At 45.0% G+C, this 22,614-nt stretch overlaps 1 protein-coding gene across 2 annotated transcripts in view; it reads right to left on the bottom strand.

Moving 5' to 3' along the window:
* Positions 1–22,614, bottom strand: part of LOC119402067 (large proline-rich protein BAG6) — a 170,261-nt gene that overhangs the window by 91,385 nt on the left and 56,262 nt on the right. For both annotated transcript variants that reach the window (XM_037669174.2, XM_037669158.2), the window contains exons 11-14: positions 15,995–16,118; positions 13,407–13,586; positions 6,881–6,991; positions 4,127–4,385 (exon numbers count right to left, since the gene is read on the bottom strand). In XM_037669174.2, the coding sequence (XP_037525102.1) occupies positions 4,127–4,385; positions 6,881–6,991; positions 13,407–13,586; positions 15,995–16,118 (674 nt within the window). The remainder of the gene's footprint in view (positions 1–4,126; positions 4,386–6,880; positions 6,992–13,406; positions 13,587–15,994; positions 16,119–22,614) is intronic.

Consider the following 22,614-nt stretch of genomic DNA (forward strand, 5'->3'; position numbering starts at 1 on the left):
GTGCCCATTCCCCGATCCTGATTTAGCCACAAATCCGCAGAAACGATGACCCTTAGGAGCCACAAGGCAATGCAGTATAGCGATACTAATGAGTGACAAGTGAAGCATCCCAGCCTCGCTGCTGCCAGCGCAAGAAGAAATTAAACAAAAGGCGGTCTCGTGGTCAGCTGAATGTGTGCCCGCGGAAAAGACGTGCTTCACTGCAACACAGCGGTGACACACGGGCAGCATGACGCATGCTTCTCTCAACGTCAGCGCATCATGATTCACCCATTCTTTCTGGGGAAAAAAGAGAAATTAATAAATGGTGGTCTGACGGAATTTGCAATGTATGCGAACCTCCGAATGGTGGTTGTTCCGGCAATTTGCATACTTGCACTGCCGGCGGAGTATTTGCCTGCAAAGCCTACTTCGAAAACAGTTCGAAAACCTCAATGACCATCTTTTCCACCCAGAACACATCGCGAATTCCGTCCCACTGGTCATTATTAAATTCTTTATTTTACCAGAAAGAATGGGGGAATGGTCGCATAATGACGCGCTGACGCTGCGAGGAGCAAGTGACATGCTGCCCGCGTGTCACCACTGTGTTGCAGCGAAGCAAGCCTTTTCCGCAGGCGTGCATTTCAGTTGACCACGAGACCGTTTTTTTTCCCTCTTTCTTTTTTTTTTCTAGCACTGGCAGCAGCGAGGCCCACCGTTTCCCCGGTTTAGTGGCAAAATTGGGACCAGGTATTGCTGGAAGACACAACCCTTGTAGCCGCAAACTAGCAGGCACAGCAAACGACCACCTCTGGTTACTTCCAGTAATTCAAAGTTTCTTGCATCCCACTTTTTGTATATTTGGTTAATTCGAAAACCCACTAAATTAGATTTTTCACAGCCCCAGTGACTTTGAATTAACGAGGTTTCATTTAAACTTGAAGTGGGGCTTCGCGGCAGTGCGGATTTCTCCTGGAAAGGTGTATTCACGGTACAGCACACCTCCACTGCAGTGAAACCACCTTTACAGGGGTTACATGCTGTTTGTATATGTGGTCAGTACCAGCCCGGTTAATTCGAAAACTTTGGGTGCCATGTGCCCATTCCCGATCCTGATTAGCCACAAATACGCAGAAACGATGACCCTTAGGAGCCACAAGGCATGCAGTATAGCGACTACAATGAGTGACAAGTGAAGCTCCCAGCCTCGCTGCTGCCAGCGCAAGAAGAAATTGAACAAAAGGCGGTTTCGTGGTCAGCTGAAATGTGTGCCCGCGGAAAAGACGTGCTTCACTGCAACACAGCGTGACACACGGGCAGCATGACGCATGCTTCTCTCAACGTCAGCGCATCATGATTTACCCATTCTTTCTGGGGAAAAAAGAGGAATTAATAAATGGCGGTCTGACGGAATTCGCAATGTATGCGAACCTCCGAATGGTGGTTGTTCCAGCAATTTGCATACTTGCACTGCCGGCGGAGTACTTGCCTGCAACGCCTACTTCGAAACAGTTCGAAAACTCAATGACCATCTTTTCCACCCAGAACACATCGCGAATTCCGTCCCACTGGTCATTATTAAATTCTTTATTTTACCAGAAAGAATGGGGGAATGGTCGCATAATGACGCGCTGATGCTGCGAGGAGCAAGTGACATGCTGCCCACGTGTCACCACTGTGTTGCAGCGAAGCAAGTCTTTTCCGCAGGCGTGCATTTCAGTTGACCACGAGACAGTTTTTTTTTCCTCTTTCTTTTTTTTTCTAGCGCTGGCAGCAGCGAGGCCCACCGTTTCCCCGGTTTAGCGGCAAAATTGGGACCAGGTATTGCTGGAAGACACAACCCTTGTAGCCGCAAACTAGCAGGAACAGCAAACGACCACCTCTGGTTACTTCCAGTAATTCAAAGTTTCTTGCATCCCACTTTTTGTATATTTGGTTAATTCGAAAACCCACTTAATTAGATTTTTCACAGCCCCAGTGACTTTGAATTAACGAGGTTTTACTGTATGTTCATTTAAACTTCAAGTGGGGCTTCGCGGCAGTGCGGATTTCTCCTGGAAAGGTGTATTCACGGTACAGCACACCTCCACTGCAGTGAAACCACCTTTACAGGGGTTACATGCTGTTTGTATATGTTCATACGAAAAATAATAAACTCTCCAGCCACTTTGCTAAAGTTAAACTTTAAAAGCTATAAAACTGACCCGACGTTTTGGGACCAATTCGGTCCTTTCCTCAGGGGTGACTGTTCGGCCGGCTTCGAAATTTCCTAGAATTTAAATTCATTTCGAAGCGAATTCGAATACTGTAATATTCGTTCGAATATTCGAAGTGCTCGAATATTCGCACAAGCCTAGTTGAGACATTGAAGACTGTAGCAGGAAGGGAAAGGGGGGGGGGACGAAATGTTAGTTAACATTGCCATTTGAAAGAAAGCCTTTCCTGAAACGGATATGACGTCAGGATTCGACAAACTTATCAATACTGATCTCTAAAATGGCTGAAATACCATATAGTTTTAGTTCCACGGTTATGTTTCAACACATGGTGACCGCATGAGGTGTCTAACGGAAAAATGCATGAGACCAGTCTCGTCTGTGTAGCTCATGAACCATACTATTTTTTAGAAAATTAACAAAAATATGGGATGAAGACAGTCATATGCAGGCCAAGCTGCTAGCGAAAGGTCTGCAGGCTGCTTGAGGACCGCTGGCCACGTTATTGAGACCTCTGGTTTATACTATCTATGAACATTGCGTGCGAGCGCCATGTTGTCTGTGGAATAATCCTTGGTCCGGAAGCAGTTTTTGCAAGTCCTCGAAACAGGAAATCACTTACTGGGGAGCAATAAACGAGATAGCATACCTGCCAAGTTTGGAGAAACAGAATCCGGGAGATCTACTCAACGGGGGGGGGGGGGTACTGCAATAGCAATTATATGGACACTGTCAGCGGGATTTTGCGGTCGCCGCTGATCTGTACAGAGTCCAAACCGATAACATCGCTTACGCATCGTCTGTTTCACGTGCGAGTAAAAGCGCGCTAGCGCTAGGGACGAACGTGGTTGAAGCAGAGATGAAACGACCCGGCCGTCACCGCCGCACGAAGGACACACGCGATAACATCGCTCCGCGTGCGAGGCCTGTCGTCTCTTGCTTTCCAGTTATTTCGTCGGGCAAGGGACCATAAGGGGCAACGCTGAGACAGGGATGGTCGCGAGCGAACGCGCTATCTCGACAGACATCGGTAACGGCTACCCTTTCAAGTGCTGGGCTCTCCACTTAAAGCAGTAGCGACACAAAATTTTGAAGGCTAGATAACTTGTCGGATAGATTTGTGTGTACACAAACGCATCATCTACGAAATATTAACGGCTGATATAACCTATAGCACATTTAGGATCAATTTTTAAATTGCGTGTAGCGCATCTGTACGCGAAACGTCCCACCTCGCGTCACCATGACGCACGGGGCGCGCAATGCACTGGACACGCGGGGCAAAACTGGATTTCCGGGAGATTTTCCTATGACCCCGTACAACCGGGAGAAACGTTCAAAATCCGGGAGTCTCCCGGGTAATCCGGGAGACTTGGCAGGTATGAGATAGTAACAAATCCGTCACCTTTTGAAACATTCTAAACCAGAAAGTCATAAGTTTTTCGGGCACAATAATTGGGAACCGGCCGAAGGACGAAACCAAAACTAGCCGACGCACCTCTGTAGTAGAGCATAAAAAAGAAACTGAGAGGCATCAGCGCTAGAAAAAAATTCCACATAATCCCGAAGTGTGGCAGCACATGCCAAGCAAGAACGCATGTTTTAAACATGCAGGCAAGGATGTACATGCACGACGTAAACCCTTTGGTGCCTGTTAGGTAATGCCATTCATGTACGGTGTATACCCTCAAAGGGTTAAAGAAAATTGTCACACCTTCACAGGAAATAGTTACAGAGCCTTTATCAGGGCTTCCTTCAAGGCAGTCAAAGTAGCATACTATTACAGGCCTACTCCCAATAGCAGTCTTGGTTGCAGTCAAAACATACAGCCAACGCTATGCATACTTGGAAGGTTCAATAAGGCATAAATGCACTGTAAAGGAACTTGCAGATACCATGCACTGATAAGTGCACCCACTGAGTCTTACCAGACTGGTTGGAGGGGCTCTCGTCAACTGCTGAAGAAGAAGGAGGAGGAGGGACAGTGCCCTCAGGCTGATCCACAATACGATCCAAGGGTGGGGGAAGGTCATTGATCACTGCTGTGGAAATGCTATCAATGGTGATAGACCCTGGTCCAAGCTCCATGAACACTACTGGGCTTTGAGCTGTCAGAAGTGCAGGGCCCGTAGCACTGAAGGGACCCCCTCCTCCAGTTGTAGGAGATGTGCTGCTAGACGTTGGTGCCTGAAAGCAGAAAATAAAGTCCGAGGTGCTATGTGACGAGACCAATGCAATGCAAGGATGAAGGATGCAGGCAAAATGAAAAAACAAAACTGCTTTATTATCATCATAGCCCACAATTTGAAAATATTGCTTTCGATTTGCAGGTTCGTCTCAAAGTACAACTTAAAAGACACACAGCTTTCTGAACTATGTCACAGGATAAAGATGACAATGCAAAGATAATGTTTTGGATCCGTTATCAGTATAGTACCAGTAAACTTAGCTGAACGCTGACTCACGACCCTTGCTAACTTCAAGGGGCTTATTTCAATACGTTCAAATGCCTTATGGTATTTCTAGTGTGCCTCCAGTGTTCCAGGCAATCATGAACAACTTGCTGAAAGGATTACCGGGAATGGCTTACTACTTCAACGATGAGCTCATCAATGTGTTATCTACGAGGAATGAATGGCACATGCGGAAGCATCTCTGCAATGTGTTCCCAAATTCGATCTCAACAGAAGGCCCCAGCCAGTACCCATATACTTCTGCAGCACCAAACTTCTGTTATTTCAATCTTGAAATTGGCCTTTGTCGAATGATTCAAACTTGGCTAGTCACCTTAGGCATAGTATAGGCATACGTGACTCCAATAGTTATGATATGAAACTTTGAGTGCAAATTAATGAGAACTAACAGACAATAATGCCACGGAAAGTATAGGGGATGCTATTTGTAGTAATTAGGATATAAATATGAAGAAAGTAAAGTGGATGAAAACATAACTTGCCGCCAGCAGGGACCGAACCTGCGACCTTCGAATAACGCGTCCGATGCTCTACCATTGAGCTACGGCGGCAGTCATCCTCCCGTCCGGACACTTTATGGGGTATATATGTGCATTTAAACCTAGGAGCGTTAGTCAGCATCGATCACAGCCATGGCGGCGAGTGTGGAACACTCTTTTTCTGCCTCTTGGCGTCACGTACCACGTGATCTTCTTACGAGCTGGCAGCTGACCAATAATCCCTCGCATACTACCTGAAGGCATCAAGTCTGCCAGAACTATGCCTTGCAACTATGCCTTGCAAGGCATCAAGTCTGCCTTGCTATGAATGAAGGAAAGAAGATAACTTTTAAGGGCTCGTTTTTATTTGTTAGACACAATATTAATGAGAACAGACAATAATGCCAGAGAAGGTATAGGGGATGCTATTTGTAGTAATTAGGATATAAATGTGAAGAAAGTAAAGTGAACGAAAAGATAACTTGCCGCCCGGCAGGGACCAAGTTATCTTCTTTCCTTCATTTGAGCGCAAATGTTTCAACAAAGTTTCATATCATAATGCGATATCAACTAGCACACCTAGCTACCCTGGTCCAATAGTTACAAAGGTGGTGCCAGTGGGGATGGTTAAACACCCCCCTCAAAATTTTTATTTTGTAAATATTACACACACACACACAAGCACAAACATAATAAAGGCAGTCTAACCAAAGAAGTGATATTCGACATTTGCATAAGTCTTTGTTTTCTTCCTAACTTTATGGTTACTCTATAACATTAGGGTAAACTTTTTTTTTAAAAGAGGTCTCTAAGAAGATTTTAAACTTACAATAAGAAAAATCAACCATGGGAGATTGCATTTGGCGAAAGAATTTGACTTTTACAATGGGTAAAGTCTGATTATGAGAACAGTTAAAAACAATAAGTTATATATACCATCAATGCCACTTCAGCCAGAGCCGATGGATGGCAACAGAACAAGCATAACATGACTATGGCACGCCACTTTCAATCCGTACAAAAGCATATAAAATCTACGAGTCATTTTGCATGTTCAGCTAGAAAACAAGCTGCAACTAGTCGCACCTTGCTTTCTGTTACTTTGGAGCCCAATAAGGCTAATTCCAACAAGGAAGAGGCTTAATGGCATTGCCTTGTGAAACCCATAACTAACAACACATTGCATTAAAGGGGCCCTCAACCACATCTCATAATTTTTCAACATTTCAAGTAGATGCACGCATCGAGTTCAGAATACCATCACGATCAACAATGCCAAATGCAGCAGCGCTACGAGCCGCGAGCGCGCCAGATAATAAAGGAAACCTTGTCCTCTTGTTCTCTCCGAGCCTTTTGGGACCCCCAGCATTGCTTGTGACGTCACCACTCGTGTCTGGTCATGCCAGCAACAAAAAGAACCTGTTTGTCTGCTCACAGGTACGTGCGCACGCCGCTCTTCCTCCTCGCATGGTGAGGAGGAGCAAACGGCCAGGAGGAGACGACGGCAAGACGAACAAAGTGTAGCAAAGGAAAGAGCGAAGCAAGCGAGGGCCATTTTTGGATCAAACACTTGCAACTTCGCTATTACAGCACCGTTTTGAAGAATTCTAATGGCTACGCGTTTGTTAAAGACTCATGTATAACTACAACACCACAACTAAATTTCAACCTCTGGGTGGTTTAGCAGCCCTCTAAGGAAAAAAAATCATAATAAAATGCAATTATTTACTGCTTGCGTAGCTGTAGATGTAGCACTTGTAGCAGTGGTGCCAGAAGATATTCTTGTAGTAGGAACCGATTCAGTTGAGGGAGACTGTGCTGCACCAACATTTATATGGCTCTGAAAAGAAAAAATATTAAGAAACACACATTAATGATGCCATAATACACACTAGGCTGCCAATGAACCCCTTTGCTTTGTTTACCTTATGTATGCTGTATGTAGTGCTCGAGATGTGGGCATTTCAGAAACAGGTATTAAAGGGGTACTGACACCTTTTTTAGAAGGCGAGTTTACTCTGCCATACAGATCTGCTGTGTGCAGGGACGGCTCTGAGCAAGTGGGAAGCTCAGCAAATGCTGATAAGATATTTTATTCTGATATTAAAGTCAATTTTTTAATGGCGCAGCTACTGACATCGACACTAGCTTGACGTCAGGCTACAGTACAAATTCTGGTGACTTCACGCAGCAGTCTGGCTAGTTGTGATGACGTTAGGTACCAAAACTTCCAAGATGGCTGCTTGTGCGTCATCAAAACTTCCAAAATGGCCGCTTGTGCGTCACCAACGGAGCCACGGTCTCTTATAAAAATGTGTTTAGACAGTCTATAGACTTCTAAACCCATTTTTAGGCAGTCTATAGACTGTCTAAATATATTTTTGTAAGGGATGTGCGGAGAGGCCGTGGAAATGTCACTGTATATTGTGCGAGCACGTGACGAGAAGCTCACACCGTGTTGTGACGTCAGGGTACAGTAGGAACCGAAACTAGGTTTTAAAAACATACTGTAATTACGTTTTCAGGTCGCACTCGCGCTTAGCACTACCTTTTCTAGGCTCTTGAGGGCCTGACCTTTCATTTGACGCAAAAAAACGACAACTGAAAACATTCGTGTCAGTACCCCTTTAAGAACTGATCACAGTACACTTAATTGGCATAACAAAGTCGGTAAATGAATATGAGGAATGCAATTTGGGGTTCTCTGATGTGCACCCAATAAATGTATACAAGCTCCACAATCTGATTATGAGGAATGCAATAGTGGGAGCATTAATCTAAGACTTCGTGGGGTTCTGTGATGTGCACCCAATGAACGCATACAAGCTACACAACCCAATTTTGAGGCTTGCAATAGTCGGGCCACTGTTTTAGACTACGTGAGGTTTTCTAATGAGCACCCATCAAAATGGCAACAGAGCACAATCTGTCACGAGTTCGCGTAGGTTCATTTCGTGTGCGACTGATGTGTGTGTGTCATATTTGTTCCCAATGAAGTGCAATTCATGATGTGTCGCTTTCATTATGAAAGAGAGGTTATTTTCCATGCTGAAGATAGCTGTGTCGTATCGTTATTTTTGCGCCTAAGCCCTGGGATCGTGAGTAGCGCAAACAAATACCGTATTTTCTTGCATATAACCCGCCCTCGCATATAACCCGCATGCTTAGCTTAAAAAGAAATGTTTTGGGAAGTCACAACTGCACAGTCACAATCTCGTTTACAAAAAAACTTTATTTCGAAGCGATCGAAATACAGTAGAACCCCGCTGATACGTTTTTGAAGGGACCGTAGGAAATAAACGTAAAAGACGGGAAACGTAAGAGCCGAAAAACAGGAAAAACGGCAAAATATTTAGTGGTAGAGAATTTTATTTCAATTCTTATGAGCAGCACAAAAATTGGCGCGCTCAGCCGCGATCTAGTCGATGGATAGAAACGCGGAGCTTAGGACGGCCTCATCCACAGAAATGTAATCAACGTATGTGACTTTTTAAACACCAACAGCTGTAGGCATGAAAGAACTAAGCACACGCAATCACGACCGGCGCGGCGAGTCCGACCGCGAACCGCACGCACGACCGTGCGAGCTCCAACCAGCTCGAACTCCTCCCGCACTCCGACAAATAACGATGATGATGAGTCTACGCCAACGCGATGGCAGAAGTGAATGCCAATCTCGAAGGCCTTGCTTTCGCAAGCAATTACGTCATACACGCCATGTTTGTGCAATACAAATCTCAAAGGCTATGCTTTTGTCAATAGTAAATGCCAATCTCGAAGGCCTTGCTTTCGCGAGCAGTTACGTCATAGACGCCATCTTTGCAATTTGAATCTCGAAGGCCATGCTTTTGTTTGCATCAATTGAAAGATTCTGTTGCTTGCGCCTCTCATGCGGCTAATATTACGGTCAAACGAGGCCAAGCTGCGTGAAAATGCACCATGGCGGCTCTCTTTGGTAGTCACTCGGTCAGCTCCGAGCGCACTTCGCGACGTATCATACGGGAACGGTCCGACAGTTACGACGTAACAGTGGGGTTCCCAATACATTGTATCCTATGGAAGCTATGCCGGGACCGGCGGAAAACGACGTAACAGCCGGGAAAACACAGCAGTGAGGAACGTAACAGCGGGGTTCTACTGTATTTATTTCGCCGCAACGTTGACGGCACCGATTCCCGTTCCTTCAATCATTGCCCGACTCGCCGCTGTCGCTGCTACCACCTGAGGCTTCGTCGCCGCTCTCGAAGACGCAATCGTCTTCGGTGCCATCCAAGCAATTATTGATGGCGCACTTTTTGAAGCTCTTGCGCACCATGTCAGCCGGAATCGCCCCCCACGCATCCACGATCCACTGGCACAGCAGCGCAATGTCTGGCCTCCGCACGTGCCCTGTCGGTGTGAGGTCGTAAAGGCCGTCAGCCATCCACTCGGCATACAGCCGCTTCACGTGCGCCTTGAATGGCTTATTGAGGCACACATCCAGTGGCTGTAGCATGGAAGTCATGCCACCGGGTATGATCACGAGGTGCCACCAGGGTATGATCACGAGGACTCGGAGACAGACGCTGTCAAATCGCTGTTGACCAAATCAAACAAAGCACGCAAAAAGTGAATGAAACACGCTACGGAGGGGATCTGTCTATGGCCTGTGTTGGCTTTTATTGGCTTTGCACCAGACGATGCCGATGGGGATGCGGACTGCACGGCAGGCCATGCATTGAAGTGAAGCCGACCTCTGCTTCCGGATTATTCGCAGATAACGCGCACCCCCTCTTTTCAGGCGATTTTTTTCAATTTTTGGTGCGGGCTATATGCGAGAAAATATGGTACCTTCAACGGCATACCAATCACGAATAGTTCCTATGGGCTGAAAACGAAGAAAACATTGGGACCTTGAAGACAACCTTGCTGACCACCTTAATTAAGCAACTATGTGTAAATAGATCTTGTCTAGGTAACGGCCCTTGAACACACACGCGATTGAGACATGTCTAGAAGCAATCTTAAAGCCAGGAAAACTGGATCACAGAAGAAAATGAACTGCCAGAAGAATGAATTTCCCATTTTATGAAGATGAATTGCACTTGTCTCTCTCTCTCTCTTTTTAATCGTCAATATAGGTACGCTTCAGTTTTATATTAAAAAGCGGACATGATAACATTCAGCTGCATTGTTATCTTAAACACGTGTAAATTGGGTGAGCATCAAGATAGACTAACTACAGTCAAACCTCATAACAGCGAGCCGTAGATTAACAATTTTGTCAGATGAACGACTATTTCAAAAATCCCCCTCCAAATGTCCATTAGTTTAATGTTAAAATATTTCACTACTACGAATTTCAGAATACCGAATGTTTCAGAATAACGTATCAAATTTTATCGCCATCACCCTTGTATCCCCACAACACTTCAAAATAACGAATAGCGAATTTAAAAAGTTACTCGTGGCTGTGGAAACAATGCCCAGCTCCATACGTGCAACTATCATCATCATCAGAAAGCCTGCGTATTTCTCTGTGCACCTGCCCTATTCGAATGTGCAACAGCCCTATCGCTATCACCATCGTCTGTACTTGTTTTCCGCGTCAGGCTTCGCCTCGTTGCCTTTCTTTTGTCGGGCAGCTCTGTCTGCATGCTTGTTACACGGCTCTTTTCTCGCCTTTAGCTTGGTGGTTGTAAGTTCACGATGAGCTCCGGAAGCAGCACGAAAGGAATGCGGCGACAGTGAAAAATGCGACGCGAGTGACCTGTGGGATGAATTCGCCGAAGATCACCCGTGCATGCTTCACTAACGTTTGAACACTAGGCACAGTGTGACGGTGAAGTATGCCTGTCGGCTGAACTGATGACGGATATGATCCATACCATTTGTCGTGATAAGGAAATGGTGACGAGGATGACAAGAGCAAAGACAACGTCGAAACAGCGCGCGTGAACCAACGTGAAGAATCAGTATCTAATGCCGATGCTTCGAAGTGCATAAGAAGGATGCGCACTCTGAAAAGTTCATCTTACAGCAGTTGAGTTGCACCCATCAAGCAAAAATCACGCCCTTCCTCAAATAAACGTGCACTCGTTCTGTACCATTTCATGTTTGTTTTTTTGGCCGCTTATTTGAGAATAACACGGTTGCGGATGTATACCCAACACTGGTAGGTGACTAATTTGGTTGCATTTACGATTTTTGCACTAATTTTTTATTTTTTTCATAACGACATCTTTTGAAATAACAAATGACTTTTAGCGGTCCCTTGAGATTTGTTGTATCAAGATTTGACTATACATCGTTCTTTTTTTCCCTGGGACAGTACCAAATATGCGTGTTACGATATGGGGTTGACATGAAATTTTATTGTATAATCAAAGTTTTTAAAACGCTATTTGGATGGGGGATTTTACAACAAACCAAACCAATTTGTTGTAAAACGCAGGTTGTTGCATGATGGGAGGACGTACATAATATACAGGGTGTTTCACACAACTAGAACCAGATATTTTCAAATATAAGAAGTGGGTAACCCCAACTGAATAAAACCAACAACATAAGGCTTGCCGTCATGTGGCACTCATTAGGGTAATTTTTATACTGCATTTAGTAGTTAAGCTCTACTACGCAAAATTTTTAATTTAACATTATTATGGCGATGGTTTTTTGGCCCGCGCTCGCTACAACTTGCACCGTCACGCATCAACTGACTGACGCGGGCCAAGAAACCACCGCCAACTTAACGGCCTACCGCTGCAACGGAGCAGGTGAGTTGCGGCCACAGCTAATTTCATTCACTCAAACCATGGTTGAGAAGCAGCATGATCGCGGCGCCGTATGCGCTAGTCCCATGTTTTTTGTATTTCACGGGCTCTTTTTGCAGCTTAGAAAAAATGGTACACGTGAGACTTTCTTTATCGCAAATAATGCAATGGGGGTTTCTGAAGACACTCTCGAACGTTGCGAATCCCATTTCTTGCCTAAAGTCAATATTTAGCAATTTAGTTAAATAATTCTAATTAAAAAATTAATTACAAAACAAAAAATTGTCCGTAGTGCGCAAGGTGGCTGTCAGCACTATGCAACTGATTTCACCTGCCTGCCTCTAATACTGCATTTTTTAACCATTGGCTAAAGATAGCTGAGACACCCGGTATATGTATATTTGAATGTATATAGCCCCCTGTAAAGGGGGTTTCACTGCAGCTTGTGAGTGCAATGCCGTGAAACCATCCATCCAGGGCAAAGCCGCACTGCTGCAAAGACAGACTTCAAGGCTAATAAATGTACATATAACCTTCATCTTAATTATTTACTTTTGAAGTTTAAAAGCGTGTTATATGGGGCTCATATGCGCCAAGTATAGTAATTTTTAAAACATAACGTACTGTACCAGTTATAACTTGCTATAACAAAGTTATATACAAATCTTGCTACTGTTAAAAGTTGCTTCCACTTCACTTCAAACCAAAAAAAAAAAGGTGTCTTTCACACACGCCTAGTCCCAATTCTTAAAAATATTGTGCAAGTTAGTTCGGTCATGACAAAAATGCTCATTTTTAAAATTATATGTAATATATATACTATTCGAACTATTCGATTCGAAATTATCCAACCAAATCACTATTCACTTCAGATTCGCTTCGACCCTCAAACTTACTATTTGCCCATCCCTAGAAATTCCGCTGCAACGAAATTCCGCGACAAACTATTTCATGCACCCCGTCAATTTCATTGTAGCGGCATTTGATTATATATCGAATTGCCTGTATATAGCTTTTAGATCCCCTTCAGATTCAACATACAGCAAACTCTCATTAAGCAGAACTTGGAGAGACAAGGAAAATATGTTCTGTTTAACAGGAGTATAATTTACTGAGAGATGAACTGGGCTGTAGAATTGAAGCATGAAACCAATCTAATTAGAAACAGCTGTTCCATTTAAGCAGCAATTTCGCTTAAGAAACTTCATTTACTGAGGGCCCCGAACTTCGACTGAAATACAACTTGTTTGCATTCAAAATGTGTATACAAGCCATTGGAGTCCTAGCAAGACACAAGAACAATTGGAATTCTTGTGTATACTGGTCATTTTGTCTCTGCAAATCTTAAGGTTGCTACTGACGGACTGAGCACTTTGAAACATATGTAATGTTCACCGAGAAATATACAATCCCTTGTCTTATGTCCCAATAAAAAAATTGTGCTCAAGGAGCAAGTCAAGAACCTGGAATAAAATGCAGTTCTTGGAAGCAATCTGCACTTACTTGGAATGGCATGCTAGTGTGGAAAATGCTGCCAGCCTGACCAGGTCCCAAAAGACGAGCACGCAGCATACGTGGCCTGGTACCCACATTCATGTGCAGGTCACTCACAGCATGCAAAGCATGGCTCAGCAAATGTAATGCACAGCATACACCATTGGCCAAGCGCTGCACATCAGCATCCTGAAAAAAAGTATGAGCAGCTACATGTATGACACAAACATGGAAACTGATAAAAAGCACAAAAAAGGATGTCACCATGGGAAAATAAAATTAATGTAACAAACACAGTTCATGTTCTTTACACTATTTATTCATCAACACACAACTTTACCAATTCACAGAACTTGCCACACTGATCAACACAAAACCAACTGGCGTGCATCACTAAAATTTGAGTAAATAGCATAGTGAGTCAGATAACTATTACTACTTAAAATGTTAGCATAATGCAAAAAACACAGGAAGAAAGTGTTCATTATAGCTACAAAAACAGTGATAAGTTCTTTTCTGAATGGTTTCTTTTGTTTGTCTTTACTTTCAATTAAAGTTTTACATGCTGAAGCTAAGCAAATTATGTGAAGATTATAGCTCTATAGTCATAGCAGGAAAATATACACGGAACAAATTTTGACCATATTTTCAGCATGGTGCTACTGGGCATTAGCCCATTAATTTTCTGCTACACACAAGCTGCAATGAAAATCAGAATGTACTATTGGCTTTCTACTTTAATAGGTAGCCACACGACACCTCCCTGCAGGAAAAGCAGCACAATCAGTACAGTATAAAATCGGTATGCTAACACTGGATGTAACATAAAATTAGGAACTTCGCCAACCTTGTGGATTTCCACAAAAATAATCTATCTCTGTACTTCTAGTACTTGTCAATTTGACCTATCTCTGCGATCTGCTAGTCTTCTGGTTAGCTCATACAGTGAAATAACCATCTCAGAAAGCTGCTGCAGTTACTACCGCAACCACCACAGGGTGCCGCGATGGCACGCTATAGATAGTGTGCTGGAATTACACAGTAGCAGCACACTTATCATTCCGGAAGTGGACTAACATGTCTAAAAAAGAAAAAAGAAAATGCTCAAGGACATGATATGCGCTGATGTAGCTTCTTGCCCCTTTGCCATCCCCCTCTGTAGCGTCCGGCCCCTTCATCAAGACGAAAGAGAAAAAGTGCTCGGAGCGTGCGACAAGTTCTGTAAGCCTTGCTTGTACTTGATGGATTAAAAAAATGTTTTCGACAAGTGATTTGTGGGGGAAGGAACTCCTATAGTGAGGTCAATCGATCACTACCTGGAAAAGTTGCAGGGCCCCTTTAACACAACTTCTTTATTTGGTTTCGCATGTTTCGGTTGAAAGCGAACTGGTTTATGTGCATGCGCAGTAAAAACTTGCATTATTCCTTAAGCCTTAATACAGTAAAAGCTTGTTAATTCGGATCTCAAGGGACCAGAAAAATGTCAGAATTAACCGAATTCTGAATTATCGAAAGTATCAAGAATAATATCTGGGGTTTAACGTCCCAAAATCACGATTTGATTATGAGAGACACCGTAGTGGAGGGCTCCGGAAGTTTCGACCACCTGGGGTTCTTTAACATGCACCTAAATCTAAGTACACGGGCTTCAAACATTATCATCTCCATCGAGAAAGTATCAAGAAAACAATAAAGAAATGTCTGTTACGTTAATACACTTTCATTTTCTTGATGAATACACGTAAATCTTTATGTAAATCTTGCACTACACATAAGAGCAGCTTAAAAGCCGCAATTTTTGCCACTCGCGACTGTTTACAATGTGACCGTGGCTCAAGACCTTCCTATCTTAATCAACCCGAAACATACTAACCTGAAATTAACCAGAAATGTTGTTACCATACAGTTCGCACTGATGGCAATAGTGATTCAGATTGCGCCACCTCTTTTCGGTTGTCCGCGAATGCCGCTTTCGCTCGTTTGCCTAGCACAACTGTGGCGCTTCGGGTTTGGCACGCTCCAAGGATTGTCCGAATTAACCGGATTGCGAGCAAATATGATCGAATTAACGAGTTCGATGCCATTAAGCAATGTGTATGCTGGCCGGGGCCAGATAACACGTCCGAATTATCCGATTTTCCTGAATTAACGGGTGTCGAATTAATGAGCTTTTCACTGTAAAATCAGCTAAAAGTGAGCATCATTTTTGTCGAAGTGTGTTTCCTTTTTTCAGCATCAGGGCTCATCTACCTTCAAATGTCGCACCACCTAGCCCAAACAATCACTCCACTGCTGTTCTGCAGTAAAGTATCGTGTCATGGCACTTTTAAGGAAGATAAAGCCAACATAGTATGTTTCCCACTTCATTCGAAGCATAAAAAATGTAGCGATATTTAATTTCAGCAATCATGACATGCAAAGCATACCATTGATAGCAGAAACCATGCTGCAAATTACCTTTACATAAAAAAAGCGAACTAAGACTAAAATTAGCAAAACATGTATACAAGTGGACACTTGCTGAAGAATTGATCAAGGTGCACAAATACATAATTTAGCAAGTTGGCTAAGAAGCCTACAAATGGTGCACGTCATACCGTCATAGATTGTGTATTTGGTTCATCTTGAACAAGCTCCTGGTATCGCTGAAGATGTGGAGCCAGTCGAGTCTGCAGCTGCAGTATCTCGCCAAGAATAGGTGCCAAGGCAGCTGCAGGAGGCCTGCAAAGGAGGGATAAGTAACTTAAAGATGTACAGATAAACCTGCCTATAACGAACCTCCATACAACAAATTCCTCGATATTACGAAGTTTTTCTATTCCTTGCCATTATTCCGAGCATTACCCATGTACTTTCCGACCTCTATGTAACAAAGTGGCAGCGGAAGACACCCTTGATAAAATAATTTTCACCGCGGACAACCTAGGGATTTTGCCCCGAATTTTGCCATTTTGGCACGAGCAGGAGCCGCATGCACCTTCTGCAGCTGCCCCGCCAACAACGAAGCGCGAAGCAGCGGTGGCGCGCATGGCGCGCTCGGTGGGCAAGCGGGCCTGCGCCCATAGAGCCAGCGTTCCTGCTGCCGCGGCCTGAATGCACGGGCGTGCCCTTCCCCCCTCCTTTCATACCTTATCCAGCCGGTCGCGGTGCCACCACGATAACCGCGTCGAGGCAGGGGGGGAAGAAAAAAAAAAAGAAAGAAAACTGTGTTGGCAGCGTCACTCTTCAGTTGCTGCAATGGTCTTTGAACTGTACTGTGTTAACGTGACACCAGGTGATGCCACTAAAAAAAAAATCCTTGCTCTGGGTCGTTACGCTTTGATTTCGCACCGCATATGGAGAGCGCTTTTCCAAATATTCTGTGGTATCTGTGTCGTTTGCTCTTCGTTTTCAACACCGTGCGTGCGCATGGAGCAGCCCCTGATGACGTGCAGCTTTGTGATTTTTAGTTTTATTTCGGTGGACTGCACCGTCACTACCGAGAAGATGTCAGATTAGACGCTGGTGGAAACTGTCCGCTACTCTGGTGACGACGATGGATCTTCGGAGGTCGACTCATCACACGCTTTGCCATCTTGCGCCGCGCTGCGGATTCACTAGACTGTGGCCTAAGCGATTAGCTCCAGCAACGCGACTGTGCGTTGCAGGAGCCAATGGCGGAGGCCACGGCTAGACGAGGACGGAGCAGCATTGTATTGATGTCCTACGAATGTCCAGTATTGCCACCCCTCATGAACAAACAGAGCAAAATAATGCAGTTTTTTGCCGTAAATGTTTTGGGTGAGCTCTGCCTTCAGTTCCCCCTTTGTCTAATTTGTGCGTTTCTTTTCCGAATTTTCGTGCTGAAACTGCATATAACGAAAACCTGTTTTTAACGAATTTTTTGGGGACTTTGTCAATTTCGTTATATCCAAGTTTAACTGCATGCATTAGTGGACCAGCCATTTGACCATTAGGTAATGATCATATAGAGTCAAAATCATCCGAGACAAAACAGACCAGCTCTTTTGCATATGCTCAGATAAAGACTGCACTTGGCTCTCTGCACAAAGTTCCGCTTTTGAACTTTACAGTGATGCTACCGAGGACTTCTGATTTGGAGCAATTTTTGGAGCAGCAAAATTTCCGTTTTGGAGCACTTTGGAGCAGCAAAAATTTCATCTTGGAGCACTTTGGAGCAAATAATTTTGCATCTGGGAGCACTCTGGAGCAGCGAATTTTACATCCTGGAGTGCGCTACTGAAGCATATTGCAATAAATTCAAGCACCGGAATATTACTATGGGGCTCTTATGAAGGCTAGAAATATTTCGATTCATTGCAAATCTCATGGAAAAAATCATCTCAGGAGAACTCCATACTTCACTCGCTAATGAAAAAATAAGGGCTCATGCAGTTGAGTGTTCTGAATTAACCTCTTCGGCGATTATTTTCGACACTAGCAAATAAACAGAATACCAGATCAATAAAATTGAACTTTATGAAATAACATTCTAAATACATCTATGTGGTTATCAGCAGACATTGTAGACAAACGCCGTGATGTACAGCAGTGCCTCAATGTCAAAGAGCCACACTGTCCCTAATGCATTCCCCTAAGAAAACTCCAAGGCGAAAGCCATGTTCTTTTTCTTCTCGATCGACGGGTTGATCCTCCCCCTCCTCCTCTGCAAGCTTTCTGCCCCTCACCTGGTTTTGCGCTAGCTCCATGATCGGCACACCGATTACGGAAGCAGTGTAAAGCGACGATGTCGTGATGGCGTCATCACGTGACATCACGATATATGACGTCATGATGACGTCACAAGTTTTGACGATCTATGACGTCGTGATGGCGTCATCACATGATTATTTTTTTGCATCAATCGATTGACGCCGCCGACGGTCAACTTCGTGTTTGATAAAGCATCTGATGCTTTCGCATTAATATTGCGTATTGAACGTTAACAACCTGGCCTTACATACCAAACTGTCCTCCACCATGTGCGAAACAGCTTCGCTTATCATCCACTTTTAATGTTTACTGTGATAACAATTATATGGACGCTCTCCGCGGATTTTTGTCGTCGCCATTGCCGTAATTTTCTGTATAAAGACCAAATTAATAACATCACCACGCGCATTCTAGCCGCGGGTAAAAGCTCGCGAGCGCTGGCGACGAACACGGCTGAAGCGGAGATTAAGCTAGCCGGCCGTCTGTCTCCATCGCACGGACAGCGCATGAGATAACATCTTCCCGCGTGCGGGCCTGCCATCGATTGCTCATCAAACAGAGAGGAAACGCCCCGCCCGTCTTTCGTAAGGAGCATGAAAGGATGCCAGGGGAGCAGGGGGGGGGGGCGCATCGTTCGAAGGGCGCAGTCGCTTGCGCGCGCGCCATCTCGAGGCATCAGGAGACGGCTCGTAAACTTGCTGTGCTCTCAACGCTTACTTCGTGTTTAGAGAACTCAGAGCAAGAAAACGCTTCGGTTCCTGGAGCGGCCATATTCCCTTAAACTAGTGTTTTGTTGAGTTACGCGAGATCGAATCCAAAAGAGTTAGCTGCTAGCCTTACTTCGTTTAACAATACAATTTGTTGGTATCGCATTCATTGCTTCGCCCTTAAGCGAAACTTTTTCTACCCGTCAGCTATTGACCCCCGAAAGCGAGGGGCGGACGTGTAACATGGGGTAGCCGCTTCACTGTGGGCCGTCAGCGACGGGCCCGCTACTGACAGCTGCGTATTTGCGGCTGCTCCGACCAGGATATATGCTTTTATTAATGAGATGACATTTTTAAAAAGCAAGCAAAAAATTCGAATTGGAACCCTAGCACGTGAGCTCGAAAGGGCAGGGCCTTTTAGGGGGTATTCATCGCAGAGTGATTAAACTCGGACGCGCTGGTGGAAGGAATTACGAAAAAGCTCTTCTGGATGAAGATCCATGGATAAAGTATATCCGAGGAAAAGTGTGAACGCGTTTCCACCGTTCGCGTGCTCTTCCATAAACGCGAAGCAAGGAAAATTCGATATTGTTCCATATATATACTGCTAGCGATCCCAGATTTCATTCCGCGATGTCCGGAAACAGAAGTGACAGACATTTTAGCAGCACACCTGTACTTATTACTGAACATTGCTTTCCTTACGTGCCGTGCGACGCTTGAAACGAGCTATCAGCAGCGTTTCTAGAACAGACGACGTCCGCCGATGAATCGCCGTCGCACTTTCTCGCTACCGAGAGGCCTAGACGTCACGAGCCTCTGCGGAGAGCGCGTTTTGCTGTCGAGCCGACTTGCAGAACAGAAGCTGCGTCGGCACCGTGCTTGGCATCGTGGCTTATTCGGGACGCACGCGCGAGCGCTATTTATTCAGCGGAATAATTCTTGGTCCATGGTTGCGACTTTGGCAGCCCCAAGATCAAGCTGCACATGTTCTGACGCGCCGGCCGTACGATTGCCGGTGATAGACGCCCCAAAACCCGAGACTTTGGCGCAGTTTGGCGCAATTTTCGTCGATATTATCAGGATGGCGCAGTAAATACAATTTGGCGCACTTTGGCGCAGTTGGCGCAGGAGTGGAATCACTGACTTTACGAAACAATTGTCAGTTGCGGCGCTGTTTATGGTCATCAAGTTATCCAACAAAGAATCGGTGGATGAACAAAATTTTGAAAGCAGGCCTACAGGCAAGCACGATAGAGAAAATAAGTATGCGAGCATTCTGCCAGGAGTGTTGGTGCTGAAACTCCTACAGTAACAGCCAATTGGAAGTGTGCATACAGTAAAAACTCATTAATTTGAATTTCACGGGACCGGAAAAATGTCTGAAATTAACCAAATGGCAAATTATCAAAACTATCAAGAAAAACAAATGTCTGTTAGATCGATACACTTTCATTTTCTTGATGAATACTGTATTTTCTAGTGTAAAGTTACACCTTTGCATAAGACGCACCCCCTACTTTGTACGACTTTGGCTGGAAAAAATGATATATAAGATGTACCTCGTATTATAAGACGCACCCATTTTTAACTCTGTCAACATAATAAAAAAAACAATCACGCACACTAAGTACGTTCATTACGAAAACGCGTAGTCACGCATGGCATTAAATATGTGTAAGCAGCAGTATAAAACTTGTAAATAACACTGTCCTGAGGCGCAGAAAACCAATACAGTAGAATCTCGATGATATGGTCACGGCTAATACAAATTTCGGGATGATACGAATTTTTCTGTGGTCCCGGCCGAGGCCCATTAATTTACAGTGTGCTAGAGTATGGTTGTCACGAACTGATTTTTGACCCGCGTCGTTTGATACGAATAAATGCCGCCCCTCCGACGGCTGCAGAAGAAGTGTGCAGTCAAGCGCTGGAATACAAGCTCTGCCACCGGTTTGGCACGTTGCCAGCTTCACCTGCGAGCAGCGTGCGACAGCCTCCAAGATCTGCGCGATCTCGGAGGCCTGAGTGCTCCTTTTGCTCTCGCTTGAAGGTTACAGATGGCACTGGCCATGTTTTTTTTTTCTTTCTTTGTTTTGCTTGGTGTGGAGGCAGGCGGAGGCACGGCCTGCGGGATCTTTTATGCATGCTGTCAGGCGGAGTGGTTGGAGTGTCTGCTGTTGCTGTGGTCGAGCCCGCGTTCTTGCTTTGTTGTGATTGTGCCTTTTTGCAGAGTAACAGCAATTTATGTCTCGCATGCGGAAAGCTCTCTCCTTTATTAAGAAACTGGACATTCTTCGAAAGGTCGATGAGGATCCCAAAATGGCTAAGAAGTTAGGCTAAGGCTAAGGAGCTAGGCCTCGCAACGTTGACTTAAGCACAATTGTTGGACAGTGGGACTCAATAATGAAAAATGTGTTTTCGTTCAATGTCAACGCGAGGAAAGCGAAGACAGCCCAACACGTGAAGCTTGAAGAAGCTCTTTCGACCTGGTTTAAGGAGGTTACTGCAGCTGGTGCGAACATTGATGGCAAAATTTTGCGTGAGAAAGCCGTTGAGATCGCACTTGCTCTGCGCATCGACGAATTTCAGGCCTCAGGTGGGTGACTGCACCGTTTCAAGATCAGACCCGGTCTCGCTTACAAAAGCGTCTGTAGGGAAGCGAAGAAGGCTGACAAGACCGTTGTCAGCGAATGGCTCGCAAAGCTGCGCTCCCTCATCTCGTGGTGTGAGCCTCGCGATGTTTTTAATGCAGATGAGCAGGCCTGTTTTTTAACCTCCAGCGCGAGAAGAGTCTTTGCTTAAAAAGGCGAAGCGTGCCAAGGAGGCAAGAAAAGCAAAGAGCAAATTACATTTCTTTTGTGCTGTAATGTCGACAGTAGTTGGCAAATTTCAAAAGCTTCAGTGTTTCAAGCGCGAGAGCCATTTGCCATGCGTCTACCGCGCAAACAAAAAGGCGGGGATGATGTTGGCCCAGTTTGAAGCATTTCTGTCGCTCCTTGACAGAAGGATGGCCAGCAAGAATCGGAAGATTGTTTTGATTCTCGACCAGTGCGCCGCCCACCCGACGCAAGTTACGCTTCAAAACGTCTAACTGGTCTTTTTACCTGCGAACACGACGACGCACCTGCAGCCGCTTGACGCTTGCATCATAAAAAAACATCAAGCATCATTTCAAGGGCCTTCTTGCGCGCCGCCTACTTGCCAAAATTGACAGAAAATATGAAGGCGACCTGCGAATAAGCCTCCTGGGCGCCATCCATTTTATCGCTACGGCATGGGATTGAGTGACACCGACTACCAGAGCGAACTGCTTTGCTAAATGCGGCTTCTTCAGGAGTCCCGAAGAGGTGCCCTCAGAGCCGGAAGAACCAATTCAGGGTTGGGAACGGCTTGATGCTGGGTGTACAGCTGATGACTTCTTCACGGCGGATGACAACCTCGCCACTTGTGGTGCGCACACGGTGGAGGACATTGTCGAGGAGGCCACATGCGAGGTTCCGATTCCAGCGATGATGGCGATGACACAGATGAGGGCGACGGCGAAGAACCACCACCGGCTGCTGAAACGATGCATGCGCTCGACGACCTGAGGCGTGCTATGGCCGCTCGTGAAATCAGCGACGACACGTGCACACGTTTTTACGGATTTGAGAGAAGTCTGCTGAGTGACTTGACGAAAGAAAAGAAGCAGAAAGACATTAGAGATTTTTTCTGCAAGAAATCAATGTTTTCTTACATGTGCCTAAAATGAGTTTGCCTCTGACTCTTTGATAATTTAGCTAGTTTTACATGTG

This window comes from Rhipicephalus sanguineus, chromosome 1 (assembly GCF_013339695.2).
Source record: "Rhipicephalus sanguineus isolate Rsan-2018 chromosome 1, BIME_Rsan_1.4, whole genome shotgun sequence".
Taxonomy (NCBI): domain Eukaryota; kingdom Metazoa; phylum Arthropoda; class Arachnida; order Ixodida; family Ixodidae; genus Rhipicephalus; species Rhipicephalus sanguineus.